Source organism: Talpa europaea (genome assembly GCF_964194135.1).
Source record: "Talpa europaea genome assembly, chromosome: 16".
NCBI classification, from domain to species: domain Eukaryota; kingdom Metazoa; phylum Chordata; class Mammalia; order Eulipotyphla; family Talpidae; genus Talpa; species Talpa europaea.
In genome coordinates, this window is record NC_140084.1 from 10,398,710 (window position 1) to 10,417,543 (window position 18,834).

Genomic DNA, 18,834 nt, shown 5'->3' on the forward strand with positions numbered 1-18,834 from the left:
TAGAGATTTTTTTTTCTTTCATTATTTGTTATAAATGTTGTTTGCTCAATAACTGTTTTTTTAAGTTTTGAATTTTATGTAACTTCTGGGTAAAATGACATGTGCTAAGGATATCCTTTTTATTACAGGTCAGCACCTTGCAAGGAGGCAATAACGTATCCAGTCGTGAAACTGGGAAAGGCCAGAACTGTAGGATCAGGGAAACATGTCCCGTCGGAAACAGACAAATCCAAATAAAGTTCACTGTGAGTACTGTGCTCAGTCTTCTAGAACTTGGGAACACTGAGGGTTGGAATGGAAGAATAATCTGAATCAAAGTGAGAGGTTCACAGTGGTTGCAAAGAAAACAAGGGTTAAAGGTGTGGAACATGATGGATTTAAAATGTGTCTGGCTGCTTCAGGTGTTAGAAACTTATGCTAGGAATTGATTCAGCCTCAGTATTTACATTAACAAACATTTACCGGATACCCACTCTGTACAAACTTTGTACTAGATGTCAGAGCTATAAAGCAGTATAAGGATGTGCGTGTGGGGGGGTGTATGACTACAACATAACCACAGAGATATAATAATTTTTTGTAACTACCAATTGCATATTCATATCTAATAACCACCATATATACAAATACAAGATAGCATATGCTAAGTGCCAAACAGGAATGCTGCACACTTTGTGTTCTACAGAAGCTGAAAGGAGGGGGGTCAGAGCTCCATGAACTAAGGTAGTAAGGGAATACTTGATGGAAGAGGCCCTAGGCCATGAACTTGAATCGAGCCGTGGAAAACAGGTTGTTAAACATTGTTTAAAAAAAAGAAGAAGGGAGAGGTAAAATCAGGCAGGGAAAATAATATAAGCAAAGATCACAAGAAGGAATGCAAGTGATAAATTCAGAAGGTGAGGAAGTAGAAGTTTCATTTGTCCAGAGTCACAGGCTATGAGGGTGGAGGTTTTCATCCCTACACTGTAGAGGTCTGAATGCCAAACCAAGTTCCAACTTCATTCTGTAGACTGTAAGGAGCTCCTGAAGGTTTTTAAGAAGGGGAAGTGGAGTGACATTTAGATTGCAGTGTTTGGAGACTGCAGAGCATCATGTGGGATGGCTCACATGAGACAGACTGGAAGCAGGAGGCCAGGGGTGTGCTGTCACCTCACATTGCTTCTCAGTGGTCTCATATACATGTTTTACCTCAGTAATCAGACCGTAAACTTACATGGGTATAGGTTTCCTGTCTATCCCTCACTACTTTTAGCACTACTCATAAAATAATATTTAAAAGTGCCTTATTAAAATAACATTAGGGCCTCCCTGGTGGTACAAGGGGTTAAGACACAACCTATAAATTGTCCGCAGCCTCTGCAGCACGAGTGCAATCCCCCAGCCAGCCAGGAAGCAACCCACATGGCATAGCAGATCTCTCCTGACTTGCCCACTGGTCCCCTCAGCAGTGTATTTCAGTCATTCTGCCTGTTCTGTTCCCCACTGTGTCGCTGGTGAATCCTCTCACCCCTGCACCTCTGGCCTGTACCCCAGTTCTTGTATGCATAAACAATCTTTAAAAATAAAATAAAATAACATGAATATATCTGTGCAGATTTGAGATAACCAGATAATTTTCTATGAATTGGGGGAGTAAGCATCCTCTTCAAAATGCTTATAAAAGAGACAAATAGTTGCCTGTTGTGGAAACTGACTGAATAAAGTACAACATTTGAAGAGAACTCAGTAGTACAACATTAAAGATTTTTTTTTTAAGGAAAAAATCTAGACTAAAATTTAGACTAAAAAATTAGACTAAAATTTATTGAAAAGGTAGCTGCTTCTAGGAGTATATTCTGGAATACGTGGATATGGAAGAATGCTTAATCTGAAGGTGAGTGACTTAGAAAAGATTTAGAAATTGCTGCTAAAACAGTAAAATTTAGTGGGCTTGAATGTAAGGATTAGTAAGAAAAATAGTCTCTCTGACATAGGTACTCCAACAGAGGCTTAGGCGGATTGTCTTCTCCTACTGGTTGAAGATGAATATTGATAAAAGACACAGACCCCAAAAGGAAAAGTAATAGAAAATGGGCATTCACCTGTAAAAGTTACCTGTAAAAGCCAAGAGAGTCTGGTTAGACTTGAGGAAGGTAGCTGGTGGGGATGATGGCATGATTGTGGTAAGGCCAGGGGAGCCAGTGTAGGCCGGCATGCCCTGTGCCTGCATCCGCCTGGCATGCCTCCATCAGCTGCATCTCCTCCACCAGAGTCAAACCCAGGATGGGTTGGTGTTGGAGCCAGAAAACAGATGGATAAGCCAGCCATGCAGGAGAGGGAACCACACATCCATAGCTGCAGAAAAGTAGTTCCCAGAGTCAAGCTAGTGGGCTTTGTACTGTGATGGAGTGGGTGGGACTTTGCAGGCTCTGGGTGGTGAACAGAAATGTTCAGCTTTGCCAAGAAGCAGGCCCCAGGGACGGGCTGTTTTCAGTGATGTGTTCAAACTGGGAGCCATGCACGCTGCTCAGGTGATGGGCTGAGCCTGACCAGAGAAGAAAAGACACTGAGAGGTGCTGGTCTCTGAGGATCTTCTATTTATTTGCTACTAGAACGGATAGATTAGTCAAGGAGTTAAAATAAGAGAACTAAAATTTATTAAAAACATACTGTATGCTAGGCACTATATAGCTTATTGTACTACTGATTCTGCGTTGTCTTTTTTTTTTTTCCTTAAAGATTTATTTATTTATTTATACAAGCACTGGGTACAGTCAGAAGTGCGGGAGGGTGAGAGAATTCACCAGAGCCAGAGCGGGGAGCAGAGCAGGCAGAAGGACTGAAGTACACTGCTGAGGGGAGCAGTGGGCGCCAGGAGAGGTCTGCGCGCCATGCGGCACCCTCCTCCGGTGGCCGGGGAGCAGCCGGGGATCGAACCGGCGCCACAGAGGCTTCAGGCAGCTTCACAACCCAGCGCTCAACTGCTGTGCCACTGGGGAGGCCCGAACATGCGTTGTCTTGAAAGGTTGTCTTCTCATTGGCCATGGCAATAATGGCAAGTAAATATAGGTAATTTCAGTCTGAGTTTGATCCTCGGCCAGGGAGCTGACCCACATGGTGCAGCAGACCTCTCCTGTCCTGCCCGCTGCGCCCCTTAACAGTGTGTTTCAGTAGATCTGCCTGTTCTGCTCCCCACTCTGTCTCTGGTGAAGCCTCTCACACACCCCACACCCACCCCACACCTCTGGCCTACAACCCAGTTCTTATATGCATAAATAAATAAAAATAAATCTTTTAAAAAATATATGGGTATCAGAGTAGGACAGACCTAGATTTGAATACTTAGTTCTACCTTAGACCTTAGTTTTCTCCTGAGATAGGAGTAGTAATACCTACCAGAGTTTTGCAGAGAGGTTACAGCTATAAAGCATTAACATAGAGCCTGGAAGTAAGAAGTGCTAAATAGTAACTATTATTAGTGTGGAGCACTTAGCCTATGGTAGGTGCTCAATGACTGTTAGCTAAATGAAGCCTCGGTGAATGATACTAAGTCTGCTTCACATAACTCTTTCATTACCCTAAGAACTAGTACTTTGGGTCAACTGAGCAGTTGTTCTTCCTACATCATTGTATCCTGTCTTGGAACCTGAACCTGTTTAGTTTTCTTTCTCTCTTGAGTAAGAAAGCACCTAGTCTATTGTGAAACATTTCACTAGGGCTTTTTATTATTCTCTCTTGGTGGCTGGAGAATGGGGACTGCAGTTTCCAGTCTGACTGAGATAATGGAAACCTCGAGAAACCTAATTCTCTTTTCTCCTTATGCCTGGCCTCTTGGAAATAAAAGACCATTTAAATGTTAACTCTCGAGTAACCATGCAGGTCCCAGAGAGCATTTGTCAGAATACATAATCAGGACATAGCCAGGGCTTTTGGACACTCCATATCAAAAACAAAATACAAAACAAAACCCCACATTGGACCAGTTCACTAAGGTGAAATGCTATTTGTTGCAAAATAGTTGGCATGTTTGGCATTTTTGTTCCTCAGCAAAAATGAGTTCATATACTATCTGTTCTCTTTTTAATCCCTTATTTAACCAGTTGTTGACTTACTTATGGCAAATTCTAATAGGTATTAGAGTCAAGAAATAACTTCCAGGCATGTTTTAGAAACAGAGCGGATGAAGGACATCATTTATTTGAAGTATTTGCTTACGGTCAGAGATAGATGTTGAGTCAGGCCCATAATGATAGTACACTAAGATTCAGAGTTTGTAATATATCAAAATAAAATCTTTTTTTTGTTTTGTTTTGTTTTTTTAAGAGGCATGTATTATTTATTTATTTGTTTGTTTATTTATACAAGCACTGGGTACAGTCAGAAGCGCGGGAGGGTGAGAGAATTCACCAGAGACAGAGCGGGGAATAGAACAGGCAGACTGATGAAATACACTGCTGAGGGGAGCAGCGGGCGGCAGGAGAGGTCTGCGCGCCATGTGGGACCCTCCTCCGGTGGCCGGGGAGCAGCCGGGGATCGAACCGGCTCCACAGAGGCCGCGGGCAGCTTCGCAACCCAGCGCTCAACCGCTGCGCCACCGGGGAGGCCCCCAAAATAAAATCTTAAGAAAAGATTAAAGGATTCAGAGATTGTGCCTGGATTGTTTCCTGCCCTATCTTCTTCCCATCACTTTGCCTTTGTCTCCCCAATCCTGATGGAAAGTTATAAATGGAGTTGAGAATCTAAGGTTTAATTTGTGAAGTAGCAATGTTTACCTTTTGAAAGGAGTAAAAGATAAGGAGTAAAGATTAGAAAGATTTAAAAGAAGCAAGTGATGCTTTCTGCAGCATCTGGCTTACTGCCCAGTAAGAGAAGCAAGACCAGTAGCTGTTGGAGGCAGCAAGTGACTTGGAGATGAATGACCCCACCCCAGGGCATCTGCCTGTCCCCTACCTTTGAATGGTGTGATTTTCCAACCAGCTTGTCTGGGGGATATGCTGCCCAGCTGATGGCCTGACTATTTTTCCTTGTAACCACCAGGGGATCAAGTATTTGCTGGGCTAGAAGAGCAAGCCCGCCAGGCGATGATGAAAACTGATTTTCCTGGAGACCTTGGCAGTCAGCGACAAGCTATCCAGCAACTAAGAGATCAGGACTCCAGTAGCAGTGAGTTCTGCACCTTCTGGTAATGACTCAGGGCAATGGGAGAAGCATTATCAGAGTGTGTGTGCTCTGGGGATTGTGCATGGGGTTGGGAGGAAGACATGAAGAAGGAGACTTGCGGATCCTCAGTGTTCCCTAAGCTCTGCTTTCTCTGGAAAGGGGACAAGTTTGGCATGTTTTTCTAACTCCTGGACTGCAATACTTGGTGCAGTGGCCTACACAGATAGGGAATAAATTGAATAAAGCAGCCCCTGTGTTAGGTCAAAGGAAAAAAAAAATCCCTATCTCCTACGTTCTGTTTATCCTTAATTAATATAATGTAAGAGTAACATTACTGACATTCTTGCTTGAGGACACAATGTTATTGTTACATGAGAGGATTTGCTTACAAATGAGATTATACAGCATATAAAATGCTAAGATTGAGGTCTTCCCACACCAAGTCCTAAGTAGATCCCTGTGGTTAAGAGATTGATAAGACATTGTCTGGTAAATGGCTAAGCATCATGACTGTCTGTTCCATGGCCTGCCTGAACAAATACATTTTGAGATGGATTATTTCCTAATATAGGCCCCACATCTTTACTAATCTCATCCACCTGCTGGTTGGTTATTATTACTGTCACTTCAGAGTGACATTTCTGATTTTTCTCCACATTTGAGGTTGAGGAAAAACAAAGAGAATTCCATAACCTTCTAGGAACTGAAGTTTCCACTCAAACTAATAATTTAGCAACAAAAAATAAATTTAGCAACTAATTGCTCAGGTACAGAAAAATGCACCCAAACATTTCTAGGAAATCTGTGGGCACCACCACTTTGAGTAACAGGTAGGAATGGCGGCAAATAAAAAGTCTAATAGATCTCCATTCTAGAAAAGATTCATCATTCTTCCAGGTGGCATACTTATTTATAAAAAATACTTGTGATGGGGGTCTCCCTGGTGGCGCAAGGGGTTAAGTCGCAGCACTATGAAGCTATCCGCAGCCACTGAAGTATAACACAAGTTCGAACCCCAGCCGGCCAGGGAGCTAACCTAACATGGCGCAGCAGACCTCTCCTGTCTTGCCTGCTGTTCCCCTCAGCCGTGTATTTCGGTCAATCCGCCTATTCTGTTTCCTACTCTTGTCTGTCTCTGGTGAATCCTCTTACCCCCGCCCCCCGCACCTCTGGCCTGTACCTCAGCTCTTGTATGTATAAATAAATAACAGTCTTTAGAAAAAAAATTAAATTAAATGTTAGCATTAAAAAAAAAAAACTTGTGATAGTGAGATATATTTTGAGTTTTGATAAATCACAAAAATGTATCTGATACAGTATTATCTTGGGCTAAGTCTACAAAGATCCCCAGTAAGCCGATGAGGAGACCTGGCCTGGTCCTATCTGCTCCAGCCCCTCATTGCTGAGGTGGGTGACATGAGACTACCCATATGTTTCCTGCGTTCAGGTCCCCAGTCTGGGTAGTGGGGCCCAGCTGGGGCTGGAGTCTGACAGTCTCCTCTCGTGATCTTCAAAGTATTGGCATCTTTTTTTCTTTCACAAAGAGCTACCTTTGTTATCGTGTTTTTTTTTTTTTAAATCATTTTTTTCCTATTAAGTAGTAGAGGAAAAAATGAGTTTACACAGACCTTGCAGATCCCCTGTCCATGGAACGCCCCGCAGCCACATCCTGCACCCATCCTGACACAAACTCAGGCCTTAGCTTTGTCACAAGAAATTATATTTTGTTCTAAAGTCAAGAATGGACTGCTTCACATAATATATACTCAGTTATCAGAGGATGCGAAGAACCAACAGAAACAGTGAAATTAATCTAAAATGTTGAGTTACTAGCAGAGTAGAAGCACAGCAAGTCAAATATCACTGCAAACTGCCTGAGATCAGTGGCTGTGCAGCTGATTTTTCCAGGGAACTTGAGCCCTTTCCCTATAAAGTGACATAATTTTTAAATAACTTATTTGTTAAAAAGAGGAAAGAAAATCTTGGTGTTAGTCTCTACGTGTGTCTTGGGCTTGTTGAGAAAGAACAGATTAGTAGGACTCAGAGTAGTATTTGTGATGCCATGGAGAAATTGGGTAGTGGGTTATGGAGAAAAGCAAGTAAGGTAATGCAATCAGTAAGAAGTGTCGGTAAGTCAGAGGCGGTGTGCCATGGGGATGTGCACGGTATGAGGTGTGTGGGAGGTGTCATTTCAAGTGTGAGATATTTGGAAAATGCTTATGAAGGATTATTTTTGCAATAATGTACAGGAGTCAATAACCAGTGCAGTTTTGTCTCAGTTTTCTCTTTAGTGTATATGTGCATTATAAGCAAAGCTGTAGCTGGCTTCAACTTAACATGATTTGTGCCCAGCGAAGCACTGATACAAACTATATTATGAAAGATCTGAAAATGTTTCCATTACAGCTGCAAACTCTAGGGTGGAAAGCATCTCAAGATGCATGTATGCAAAAATCAGAACAAGTGACCAATTTGTGTATTCCAGGTGACAGTGAGGCTGATGAAGAGGAGACCACACAAGATGAAGTCTCTTCCCACACATCAGAGGAAGATGGAGGGGTGATCAAAGTGGAAAAAGAGTTAGAAAATGCAGAGCAGCCTGTTGGTGGGAACGAAGTGGTAGAGCATGAGGCAAGTGACAAATGGCTCCTGGGCCTGGGAACCCTGTTCACCTCTACTCTGCTGTGATGCCCACCTCTGCATATGCATCATCTGGGCCTTCCTGGGACACCTCTCTGGCTGCACAGCCCCAGCTAGCCAGCTCTCACATGCAGCTCTCCTTCCCACACATCACCACATGCAAGCACAGCTTTCCTTCCTGCTGCTCCCACCTCCTTCCAGACAGAATATCCACCTTTGCAAAAGCGCTCACTGGCTTCCTGAGCTGTCCTCTGAGCGCACCTGCACATCTAATCAGTGTGACATGAGGTGCTACCTTCTGAGTAGTTTCCTGAGTACATCTGCAGGAAGCGTGGCAGGAGGGCAGCTTATGCTCCCTCCACAGAGTTTACCTAAGGAAAGAAGCAGAGGTGCTCCTTGGGGTGATCCCTGCCTTGTGGTGGGAGGTCATAAGGGAACCCCTCCTCTAGCTTTCCGTCAGTCTCCAGGAACCTAGGACCAAGGCAACATCAGGTGCACCCTCTTACCGGGCTGCCCTTGTGAGCGGTAGAAAGAGGCTGCTGTACAGTCTTAATGAACTGCCTCCCTGGTGAATTGCAGGTCACAGAGAATTTGAATTCTGACCCCTTGCTTGGACTCTGCCAGTGTCCGCTCTGCCAGCTCGACTGCGGGAGTCGGGAGCAGCTGATCGCTCACGTGTACCAGGTAGGGCTGGGAGCTGGGTGTTCCGGAACACGTGCCGGCTCTGGCCTTTGTCTCTTGCTTCCAAAGGAAGCGTCGGCTGTTGCTCCTATGAAGATTCCACTCCAAGCCTCAGAACATTTTAAAGAATAAGTAGGATATGTTGGGTAAATATGTTCTGGGTCCCCAGACACAATGAAAACGAAGCATCATTTTTTTCCCCAAATTATGTAATGCATAATGTAAATAGTGAAATAGAAACTAACATCTATTAATAACGAAGGCTTTGTTTTATTTTTTTTTTAAGATTTATTTATTTATACAAGCACTGGGTACAGTCAGAAGCGCAGGAGGGTGAGAGAATTCACCAGAGCCAGAGCGGGGAGCAGAGCAGGCAGAAGGACTGAAGTACATTGCTGAGGGGAGCAGTGGGCAGCAGAAGAGGTCTGCGCGCCATGCGGGACCCTCGCCCGGCGGCCGGGGATCAAACCAGTGCTGCAGAGGCTGTGGGCAACTTCACAACCCAGCGCTCAACCGCTGCACCACCGGGGAGGCCTGAGGGCTTTGTTTTAAAGTAGAAAAAATAAGCTAATATAAATGTTTGCTAAATGCTGGGGAAAGATAATATTAACAGGGGGATCAGAATAAGACACTTTCAAAGGGTTTTTCCCCTGATGGATCCAGTTGTAGAGCACCTATGCTTTGTGATCTTTGTTGCAAAGGTATCGGCATACCTGGCAGCCTGAATTTTATCATACAGATGGGTGGTTCATGAAACCTATTTATTTGGAAGATCATTTGCAAAAGATGGAAGGAAAGGCAGGATACTTAAATACCATTTGGATTCCAGTCTCCTCAGCCAGCTTTAGACTTGAGCTACGTTGCTTCCTTAACATGCATTAGTACCCACACAGCATGAGGCAGGCAGACAGAAATGATTCCTAGCATGAATTCTTCTCAGGCTCTGGCTCCAGCTCCCCACTGTTGCTCAAGTCAGCCACGTGCCCAAGAATGTAGTCAGAACTCAAACTGATGAAATCTGAGCAAGGGTTGGAATGGCCTGGTCAAGAGACTCTTACTTTTCTAGCTGTCAAACAGAGGAGTAATTGCAAGTCTCTTGTTCTGAGAATAAGAAAAAGAGGATGTTTTCTAGAAAGTACTTTCTAAGTGGGTACAGATTGCTCTGGAGTAGCATGAGTGGACAGATCAAGGCTCTGTTTTACAGCACACTGCAGCAGTGGTGAGTGCCAAGAGCTACATGTGTCCTGTCTGCGGCCGGGCTCTTAGCTCCCCGGGGTCATTGGGGCGTCACCTCCTAATCCACTCAGAGGACCAGCGTTCTAACTGTGCTGTGTGCGGAGCCCGTTTCACCAGCCATGCCACGTTTAACAGGTTAGTCGGTCACCTAACCCTCTTGTGCAAAAAACAAACGGCTGGGCGTGGGTTCTGCTTTCAAAGCAGAAGCAAAGGCTAGAAAGAGTTAGTGCAGAGGTCACCAGCTCTTGACTTTGGGGAACCACAAGTAATGATGCGCTAAGAAATGTGCCTGTCCCTGGACATATCCCCAAAGGGAGATACATTCGCATTCCTTTCCCTATCAGAGAAATATTTTCACTTGGGAAAGATGTGGGGAAGTCCAAGGACATTCAGAATAAAGCATGGAGAAAGAAGTTAGAGGGTGCTAAGAGGACCCTGATCAGAAGACAGTCTCCATTGTGCTCCGGGAAGACTGGAACTGTGTGAATGTCGTGAATGCCCTAGTCCCATTTGCCTCATGTGCCAGGCAGAGTCAGCCAGAGGAACAGGAGGCTCTACCTCAAGGAGGACTGCCTTCTTGCCTGGCAGGACTTCCCCGCAAGCTCCTGCAGACACCTTCCCTCTGGCGCCTCTGAAAACGTCTTGTCTGATTCTGTCTGGGTTGTGGTGACTGGCTGTGCAGCCAGCTCAGCATCTAGATCCAGATGCGCTTTAAGTCTAGATCCAGGTGGACACCCTTGCACGAAGAAGATGAGGGCTGGAGAGGCAGAAGAGGTCTCCCACACCCTCACACTCACTCTAAGGGCTTGGAGCAAATGACCTGGTAGGACTAGCAAGTCAGGGCTGGATATCTGAGCCTTGCCAGGAGACACTAATCGTTCAAAACTTTTGCTTTCCAGCGAGAAACTTCCTGAAGTACTTAATTTGGAATCTCTGCCCCCAGCTCACAGTGAGGGTCCCTCCAGTGCTGAGGGGAAGGACATTGCCTTTAGTCCTCCAGTGTACCCTGCTGGGATTCTGCTCGTGTGCAACAACTGTGCTGCCTACCGTAAGTTGCTGGAAGCCCAGACCCCCAGTGTACGCAAGTGGGCACTACGTCGACAGAATGAACCTTTGGAAGTACGGCTGCAGCGACTAGAACGGGAGCGCACGGCCAAGAAAAGCCGGCGGGACAATGAGACCCCCGAGGAGCGGGAGGTGAGGCGCATGAGGGACCGCGAGGCCAAGCGCCTGCAGCGCATGCAGGAGACAGATGAGCAGCGAGCACGCAGGTTGCAGCGGGATCGGGAAGCCATGAGGCTGAAACGTGCTAATGAAACCCCAGAGAAGCGGCAGGCCCGGCTCATCCGGGAGCGGGAGGCCAAGCGGCTCAAGAGGAGGCTGGAGAAAATGGACATGATGTTAAGAGCTCAGTTTGGCCAGGACCCTTCTGCCATGGCAGCCTTGGCAGCCGAAATGAACTTCTTCCAGCTGCCTGTGAGTGGGGTAGAATTAGACAGCCAGCTCCTGGGCAAGATGGCCTTTGAAGAGCAGAACAACAGCTCTCTGCATTGAACCACACCCTCCTGCCTGCCCTGCCACTCACCCACCCACCCAAGCCCACAGGGATCAGACAGAGCCACAACCACCCACCGGGCCCTGGCCTCAGTGCCCGAGGCAGGCATGGGTCCGGTGCCGGTGGACCTGTGTACTCCTTGCATGTGGGAGCAGGATGATGGGGTCAGGAGGGACCCAGCTCGCAGTGGCTCTGGACAAGGGAGCCGGCGCTCCAGGGACCTGGACTCCCCAGCCCGCTGCTGAGGGCATGCTCACAGGACCGTGGAGCCCCAGTGCGGCCCACGAAGTTGTAAGGGCAAATAAATTAATTTTATCTTTACTGGCCCTTTCCTGATTTTCTCTCCGTGTCATGTTAGCAAATGAAGTGATGTAAGAGACGCCTTGGGTGGAAGTACTCAAGCCGTGGCTTCCGGCAGATTGTCTTTGTGATGTAGGGTGCTCCTCAACTTAGACTGTCCCCGCAGAGAGCTCTTGTTTGGGCCTCCACAGGCTCATGATGAATAACTGACATTAAAGAGAGAACTGATGCTGACTGTGTGAGGTCCCATGCCCAAAACCATAGTGAAGATACTATGGCCCCAGGGCCTGTTTAAGTCTAGCTACTTTTTCCAAACTCAGAAGTAGATGCCTTTCCTCATGACTGACATTTTTTCTAAAGAGGATGCTGTATTTAGAGTAAGCACCGGCTGCTCTTCCCAGCAGAATTCAGTTTGTCAAACTTTAAAAAAATCTATCCCAGACAGCAGTCGGCAGCAGCTAAGAATATCTTCGTAAAAATAGCCGCAATATTAAGGCCCGTGTACCAGGGAACTCGTGTTGAAGAGAGGAGGTAAATCCATCTTTTTCTTTATTCCCTAGAGCCAAGGTAGGATAACAGAACTCACTGAGCAAAATCTAGAGTCCAGGTGACAGGAGAGCTCAGTAGCGGCCACGGCTGGAGCAGCAAGACTCCTGGCAGTGTGGACGGCTGCCTCCTGGCAGTGTGGACGGCTGCCAGACCGTGGCAGAGACGGAACTGAGGTCATTTCTAAAAAGTTTCTGTAATGGTACAGAACAAGCACGGAACTTTCCTTAGCTTGCACCAAAGGTTGTGTATAGTTTAGATAATTATAGATCTTGAGGTCCAGAAGGAAATGCCCTAGTTAAATGATAGCCAGAAAAATAACTATGCCAGGAATGTGGACCTCTTCCAATAGCATAACAAGGAAACGCGGACTCCTCTCTGACCTCCATAGGTTCAAGGCTATTTAGTGTTGTTAACTGGCCCCCACTAGACTCGGGTTAATTCCTACCAGACATGGTGAAATATTTCTGCTCTGAAAAATACAAAGAAAATTAATGGCTTATTAACAAAGTACTGGACATATGAAAGAAAGTACTTATGGGCCTCCCCTGGTGGCGCAGCAGTTGAGCGCTGGGTTGCGAGGCTGCCCGCAGCCTCTGCAGCGCCGGTTCGATCCCCGGCTGCTGGCGAGGGTCCCACTAAATAAATAAATAAATAAATAAATAAATAAAAGAAAGTACTTAATTGAGTGAAATGCCTTTCTCAGAGTTCCATGCCAGAGTCCTACTCGGGATGTTTCAGAATGGCTGAACACATTGTGTCAAAGATTATTCTAATTACTTCATGGACCATCCCATTTAATTTTCACAACAAACAGTTAATATAAAATTTAGGAATTGCAGGCCTGGATTTAAAAATTCTGCACTGCCATTCCATAGCTGTGTAACTTGGGCAAGTTACATAACCTGTCCTGGTTTCCCCACCCACTAGAGGGAAAACAATACTAGCAACAAATGATCGTTAACGTATATAATGCACTTAGGATAGTTTGTGGCACATAACAAGTGCTCAGTACATTTATGTGTTTCAGGCTCTCTAAGCTAGAAGCAGCAGTGATTGCAGCGGACCTATTCCTGTAATTTGTCAGTATTCCTGAGGAAAGGAAGTAACTGGAAAAAAGGCCAGCAGTGAAGGCATCTACAGGACTTTGTGATAGATGGTGCTAGTATCTCAGTCTACAGGTAGGCTTCTGGGGTCTCTGAAATACACACCAAAAGAACGTGCAGACCCTGCTTTAGGACTAGCCCACACGGTCCGCCCCAGCCCACCACAGCAAGGGGGGCACCGTTTGCTTTCCATTACAAGCTGTCCCACAGACGGCTCCTGTTGCCCACCCAATGGCGACCCTCTAAGGCTCGGATAGGAAGAAGGCGCAAACACCAAAAAAGAAAAGCTAGTAGTTTATATAGATAGATATATAGATATATAGATATTGATATATATTGTGTTTACATAGTCCACAAGTTAAATGCAGGTATCCATAAGAAGAGCATTAACAATAAAAATACAATCTGTGTGTAGCCAAGTACAGAGACTTAAAATGGTAAAACAGCAAAAAGGATCTCACAAAAGTACAAATATACAGTACAAATTGATTTATTTAAAACAGTTACAAAAAAGCACAACAAAATAGAGATTATCCTTAGAATTATTAATGCTTTGTTAAAGATCAGGTAGGATTAGAGGGTAAGAAATGGTATTGGGTGGGGGGAGCACCTGACTAGTTCTAAGGCTTTAGATACAATGCAGTTGATTACATATTAATTCAGCCATTACATACTGGGGATAGTAATTGGGGGATCAGTAATTTATCTACAGGGAATCCTACACAAATCAGATCCATCCAGACCCCCCCAGTGCCATCCTTCTCACGCTTCAGGACCCTAAAGCCACCTGGATGACGACATTCCCGTCCTCCTTTCTCCACCCCATTCCCTATCCATATATTCTTCCCTCCCCTAAGGTGCTGTGCAAGCTGAGAGCAGTCTGCTCTCCGCAGCTGGAACATACACTGTTTTGGCTACAGGGATCCTGTGTGTGACTAGGAAGGTTGCAGGGGACAGCCGTATTGTAATACTTCAAGTTTGCCACGTGTACTGTCAGTCTCTTCTTCGCGAACACAATCGACTCTCTCAAATGTGAGTATCAAGTGAATGAGGGCTGAACCCTGCCTTCAGCTATACCAGCGATGCACTAACCACTCACAGCTCACAACTTCGTGCAAACTCCCTGTCCAGGGAGTGGGTGTAAAACCACTGTCATCAGCTTTCTCTCTCTCTCTGAAGAGCCTCAGTCCCCGTGACAGTCAAAGACAGAAATAAATGCGAGTTTGACAATAGGTAAAGGCACAAGGGCTGCTGCCACACACCGCTGACAGGAACCCAACTCGAGGCCATCTTCACTGCCGGGCACTTGCAGTAGAGTGGCTTTGGGATCACGCAGACTTTGAATTTGCAACCTACTGGGGGGAGATCTAGGCTTAACAGAAGAACTACTAAGAAACCTTTAGTGTGAAAAGTGCATTTATTACTACTGTTCTGCTGGGGAGGCTCAGCGGGGCGAACGGCACCAGCTCTCCTTCCGTCCCAGGCACTGTGCATAGTCTGCAGTAAGGAGAGAGTGCAGTCGGCTCTAGCATCTCAAGGGCCAGCGTCATCCCAGGCCCAGACCAGGTTTCTGGCCCAAAGATGGATCCTAGAGTTGAAAGAGCAACTGACAGCTGCAAAGACCCAGATGCTTATTTTATTATTGCATAATGTGGGAAGCCTGCCCTAGCCCAGGCAAGCTGGAGGGTGAAGGCTTCCCAGCAAAGGGCTAATAGATTCCTGGTCAACATCCAACCTAGCACGGTTTAGCTCTTCAACTGTAGTGTACACTTTTTCCCATCTGGAAAGTATTGTAGCTTCACTGCGGTCTAGTAAACTTCACCCTAGGAGGCCAAGAAGCCTCACTAAAACTTGGCCTCTGCCCTGTTTACTCTGCTTACAAGGTTGTGGCCTAATCTCCCATGGCCAATTCAATGACTCCGGTTCTCTTTACTCCAATGGGCCCAGGCGCTTCCTCAGGCAACTCATGTCCACCTTCCCTCTCCAGTGTGATCACTCAGCGCTTCAATAGGTCTGTTTATTGCAGATTTAAAATCACACCACCACCCTGTGCATCTCCTATGATGCCTATTGGTAAAAGTAAAACTACACCCCACTTGAGGGGCTATTTCAGCTGAACTTCAGGCCCTCTCCCGATCCCAGAATCCACGTCACTGGAGCTAGTGAATCTCCCTGGGATGCTGACACAGGCCCTAACCTGGTTCCTGTCATTTGTTTTTAAAAAACAGGAGATAAGTTACCGCAAGGGAAAGAAGTTAATTCACACAAATCATCCACTAACATTCCCTCAAGACAGAGAGCTGTTTGGAGCCAAAGAGCTCCCCGCAGTCACTGAAGCCACATCCCTTTGGATTCACCAGTCCAGCAGCATTTCATGCTCTCTCTACCCAAGAACTTTGCTATGAAGTAACACCTGCACAGGTAAGAATGGACAGGATGCCTGGATTTCATCTATGTGGCCAAAGACATGGAAGGACAGGGAGCTATACAGGGCAGCAGGCAGGACAGTGAGTAGACAGCAGCAGTGGCAAAGCAGGACAGACCAAAGCTCTTGGTGTGACGAGCTACTGGGACCACGAGTGTAGAAGGGTCAGCCCAGTCTGCCGGGGCGCTCCCTCGGGCGGCCGAGTAACAGCTCCAACCCAGACTTGCCCTTGGACCAAGGCCCCTTCCCAACTCCAGCCACACAGATCTTGGCAGGAATGATGATCCTAGCTGCCTAGCTGCCTCGCCCATCCTCTCCCCGGCCCCCTGCTCCCCGACCGGCTCGGGCATTCTGGGCAGCGTCTGCAGTCCTGCTTTCTAGCCCGAAGCTCTGGGAATGACCTCCTCCTGCCAAGGGACTGACTGGCCTTCACCTGCCCATTCCCAGAAAGCTGACAGCTTCCCACTCTCCGAAAACCACTCTTAGATCACTTGCAAACTTATGAAACTCCTGTGAGGAAGAATGGACATACCATACGTTATTCTTAGTCTCATGCCTGGAAGAAAAGACTGACTCCGAGGGAAAAGGTGAGGGGAATGCCACGGCTCCGACCAAGGTTTAGAGCAGAGCTGCTTTTCTCGGGAGACCGGACTTTACAAAAGACACCTCTGCAGCTCAGCAAATCAGCAAAATCAAGTATTCATATATTACACATGCACAGCATGGTATTAAGGGAGATGCTGGTATTGTTTCACCAGCAAGAGACGGAAGAGGAACAGCAGCAGAAAGATCAGGGCCCGACTTGCCCCGGTGCAAAAGGTTTTCTCTTTCCAGGATTAAGTGGATGGTACCAGGCTGGGAAGTGGAGTGTGACTGATTTAAACTACGTGGCCTGTATCCGGGTAGATGCCTAACTCCGTTGGTGTCCGTGAACATGCCTTGAATGTCTACTGCGCGGATGTCACTATATTCAGTCGGTGAGAAGGGTGCTTCTGAGAAACCCATGCCAACAAAGCCTAGTGAAGAGTTGCGTGCGGGGCTGCCAGAGATGGGGGGCCTTCTCCCGGGACAGTCATCTGAAAGGATTCCTCCAGACTCAGTCCCCACAGCCCCCACTGTAGGAAACAAGCCAGCAAAAGCAGCATTCAGAGAGAAGGGGGTCAGAGAGGGGAAAGGACACGATCCCAAATGTGTACAAGGTTGAGTGTTTGGTTCTGAGGTGAACGGGAGACTGACATCCTCACAGTCGGGTCAGCCAAAGGCCTGCCGACCAGGTAACTGCTCTCAGGGAATGAAGCCGCGGAGTGTGGGGCTTGTAGCAAACAAGCCAGTCTCAGTCACTCTGTTCCCGCAGGAGAACAACCTTTAGCACCTGAACACTAAGAATGAGTCCATTCTCAGAACTCCCCCTCCCCCCAGGAGGTAGGTAAGATTATTTATCCCCATTTGGCAGCTGGGGAGGAAGTGAAAAGCGAGAGGTCACAAGACTTGCCTCAAGTCTTCGACAGAGCAGAGATCAGACCTCAGAGGTCTGGGACTCCTGACGAGAGGCCAGGCCTCAGCCCGTCCATCTTTAAAGGAAATGCCGGGTTCATACCCTAGAGAAGTCTCACCAGAGAGCTGGGTGGACAATACCCTGAGTTGCTTCAAGAGTCTAAAGACCCCCGAAAAACAAACAAAAACCCGCCCACCCACCTGAAAGCTGGTGGGAGAGCCGAATTCTCAATACCCAGTAGAATCCCACAGTCCAAGCTGATGCTAAAGTTGTGAAGAAAATATGGGTTTAAGACATAGGGGGGTAAATGCAACCAAGATTGAATACTTTGCAGAGGAATACTCCACCACGAAACAAAACCTAAGAGACTTCAGGTACTGAAAGGTTATCGAGACTATTTCAGAACTGGAGGGCTGACGGGGAGGGGATGGCTCGGAGAAGCCTGATTGCGGGGAGAGGCGGGGGGGGGGAGGGGGGCTGTGTAAAAACACCGGCGCGGGCACTGCCCGGCCAGGTATCTCCCTGACCCAGGGCATAGCTCCCTCCTGGCTTCTCCACCAAGCTGGTCAGCTGCAGAAGAGGAGGGGACATGATTCTTGTTTTAAAATAGGAAATACAACTGAGCAGGAAACCAGAGAGACCCCTACACACCAAAAACTAGAGGTCTTGGTCAGAGTGGACGAAACCAGTCTTGCAGAAGGGGAAAGGCAGCGCAGCTACAAATTAGGCCCAGGTCAAAACACCATGCAGAGTTAGGGCAGCGGAAGGGTGGGGGGCAGCGCAGGCACTTAGGCACAACATAGAGACAGGAGCGGGGCGGGGGTCTGGGGGAACCGGTACACTGGTTCTTTCCAAAGTCACCATTACCAACTAGAGATTCAGTAATTCTGAAGCAGGTCTGGCATGCCGAGTAGGGGCTGTGTCAGGTCAGCTACCTTTCCTGAAGCCCTGCCTAGAGCCCGGGCGGCCTGGCCATCACGTGTGTCTCCCAGAATCCCGTGACTGGGTCTCTGCCAAGGCAGTACTTCACTCTGACTGCCGGAAGGGCTTCTCTCTCCTGCTGCTAGAGGCCTTGTGGGAGGATTGGTGAGGAGAGATGGGAAAGGGCTGAAGCAGAGGCTCAAGAGGAGTCCGGTGGCAGAGGGCTCCTCCCCCACAAACCCAGCCACAGATATCTGGAACAAAATTACCCTTTAAAGTGCACAGCTCTCAAAAGAAGAGTTCTGGGTGGGAACCCTCTCATTTCCACCCAAGGGGCCTTCTGTCCTCCCACCACAGAAAAAAGGAAAAAACCTCAGACAGTTGAACTGCTACTATAAGCTGTGGATCATCATTTTTGGCTCTTTCGTCGCTCCCTCCCACTGCCACCTGCTTCCAAAGTCTGACTCCCCCCCTGCAGGAGACAGGGGCGGAGAGGAAAGAACAGGGAGGCCCTGATATTTGGAATGTTTCTTATCTTGCGTGCACCCCCTTCCTTCCTCCGCCCAGGCCTGCTGCTCCCCGTCACAGCACCCTCCTGGGCTATCCTGAAAGGATGCCATGGGGTAATTAGCACAGACCCTGCTTCAGGCGGCTGCCTTGATGCCGCCCCTCGCTCCCCAAATCTCACTGTCAAGAGAGCCATTCCCTGCTCGGCGTGTGCAAATCCTCTGCCTGCTCACGGTGAGGCCAGCTCTGGGGGAAAGCCCCAGTCCTGGTCTGGGAGAGAGGT

At 47.3% G+C, this 18,834-nt stretch overlaps 1 protein-coding gene across 4 annotated transcripts; it reads left to right on the plus strand.

Annotated features, from left to right (window-relative positions):
- Positions 1-205: 205 nt before the first annotated feature.
- ZNF821 (zinc finger protein 821) lies at positions 206-11,250 on the plus strand (the record flags this gene model as incomplete). 4 transcript variants are annotated; one of them, XM_084257245.1, is made up of 6 exons in its annotated part: positions 206-245; positions 5,017-5,142; positions 7,625-7,774; positions 8,366-8,463; positions 9,665-9,831; positions 10,596-11,250. In XM_084257245.1, the coding sequence occupies 6 exons, from the start codon at positions 206-208 to the stop codon at positions 11,248-11,250; spliced, it is 1,236 nt and encodes a 411-aa protein (XP_084113371.1). The 4 variants fall into 4 exon arrangements, with proteins under 4 accessions (XP_084113371.1, XP_084113370.1, XP_084113369.1 ...); XM_084257244.1 differs by having other exon boundaries at positions 7,625-7,770; positions 8,359-8,463; XM_084257243.1 differs by having other exon boundaries at positions 7,625-7,744; positions 8,327-8,463.
- Between the last annotated feature and the right edge of the window lie 7,584 nt (positions 11,251-18,834).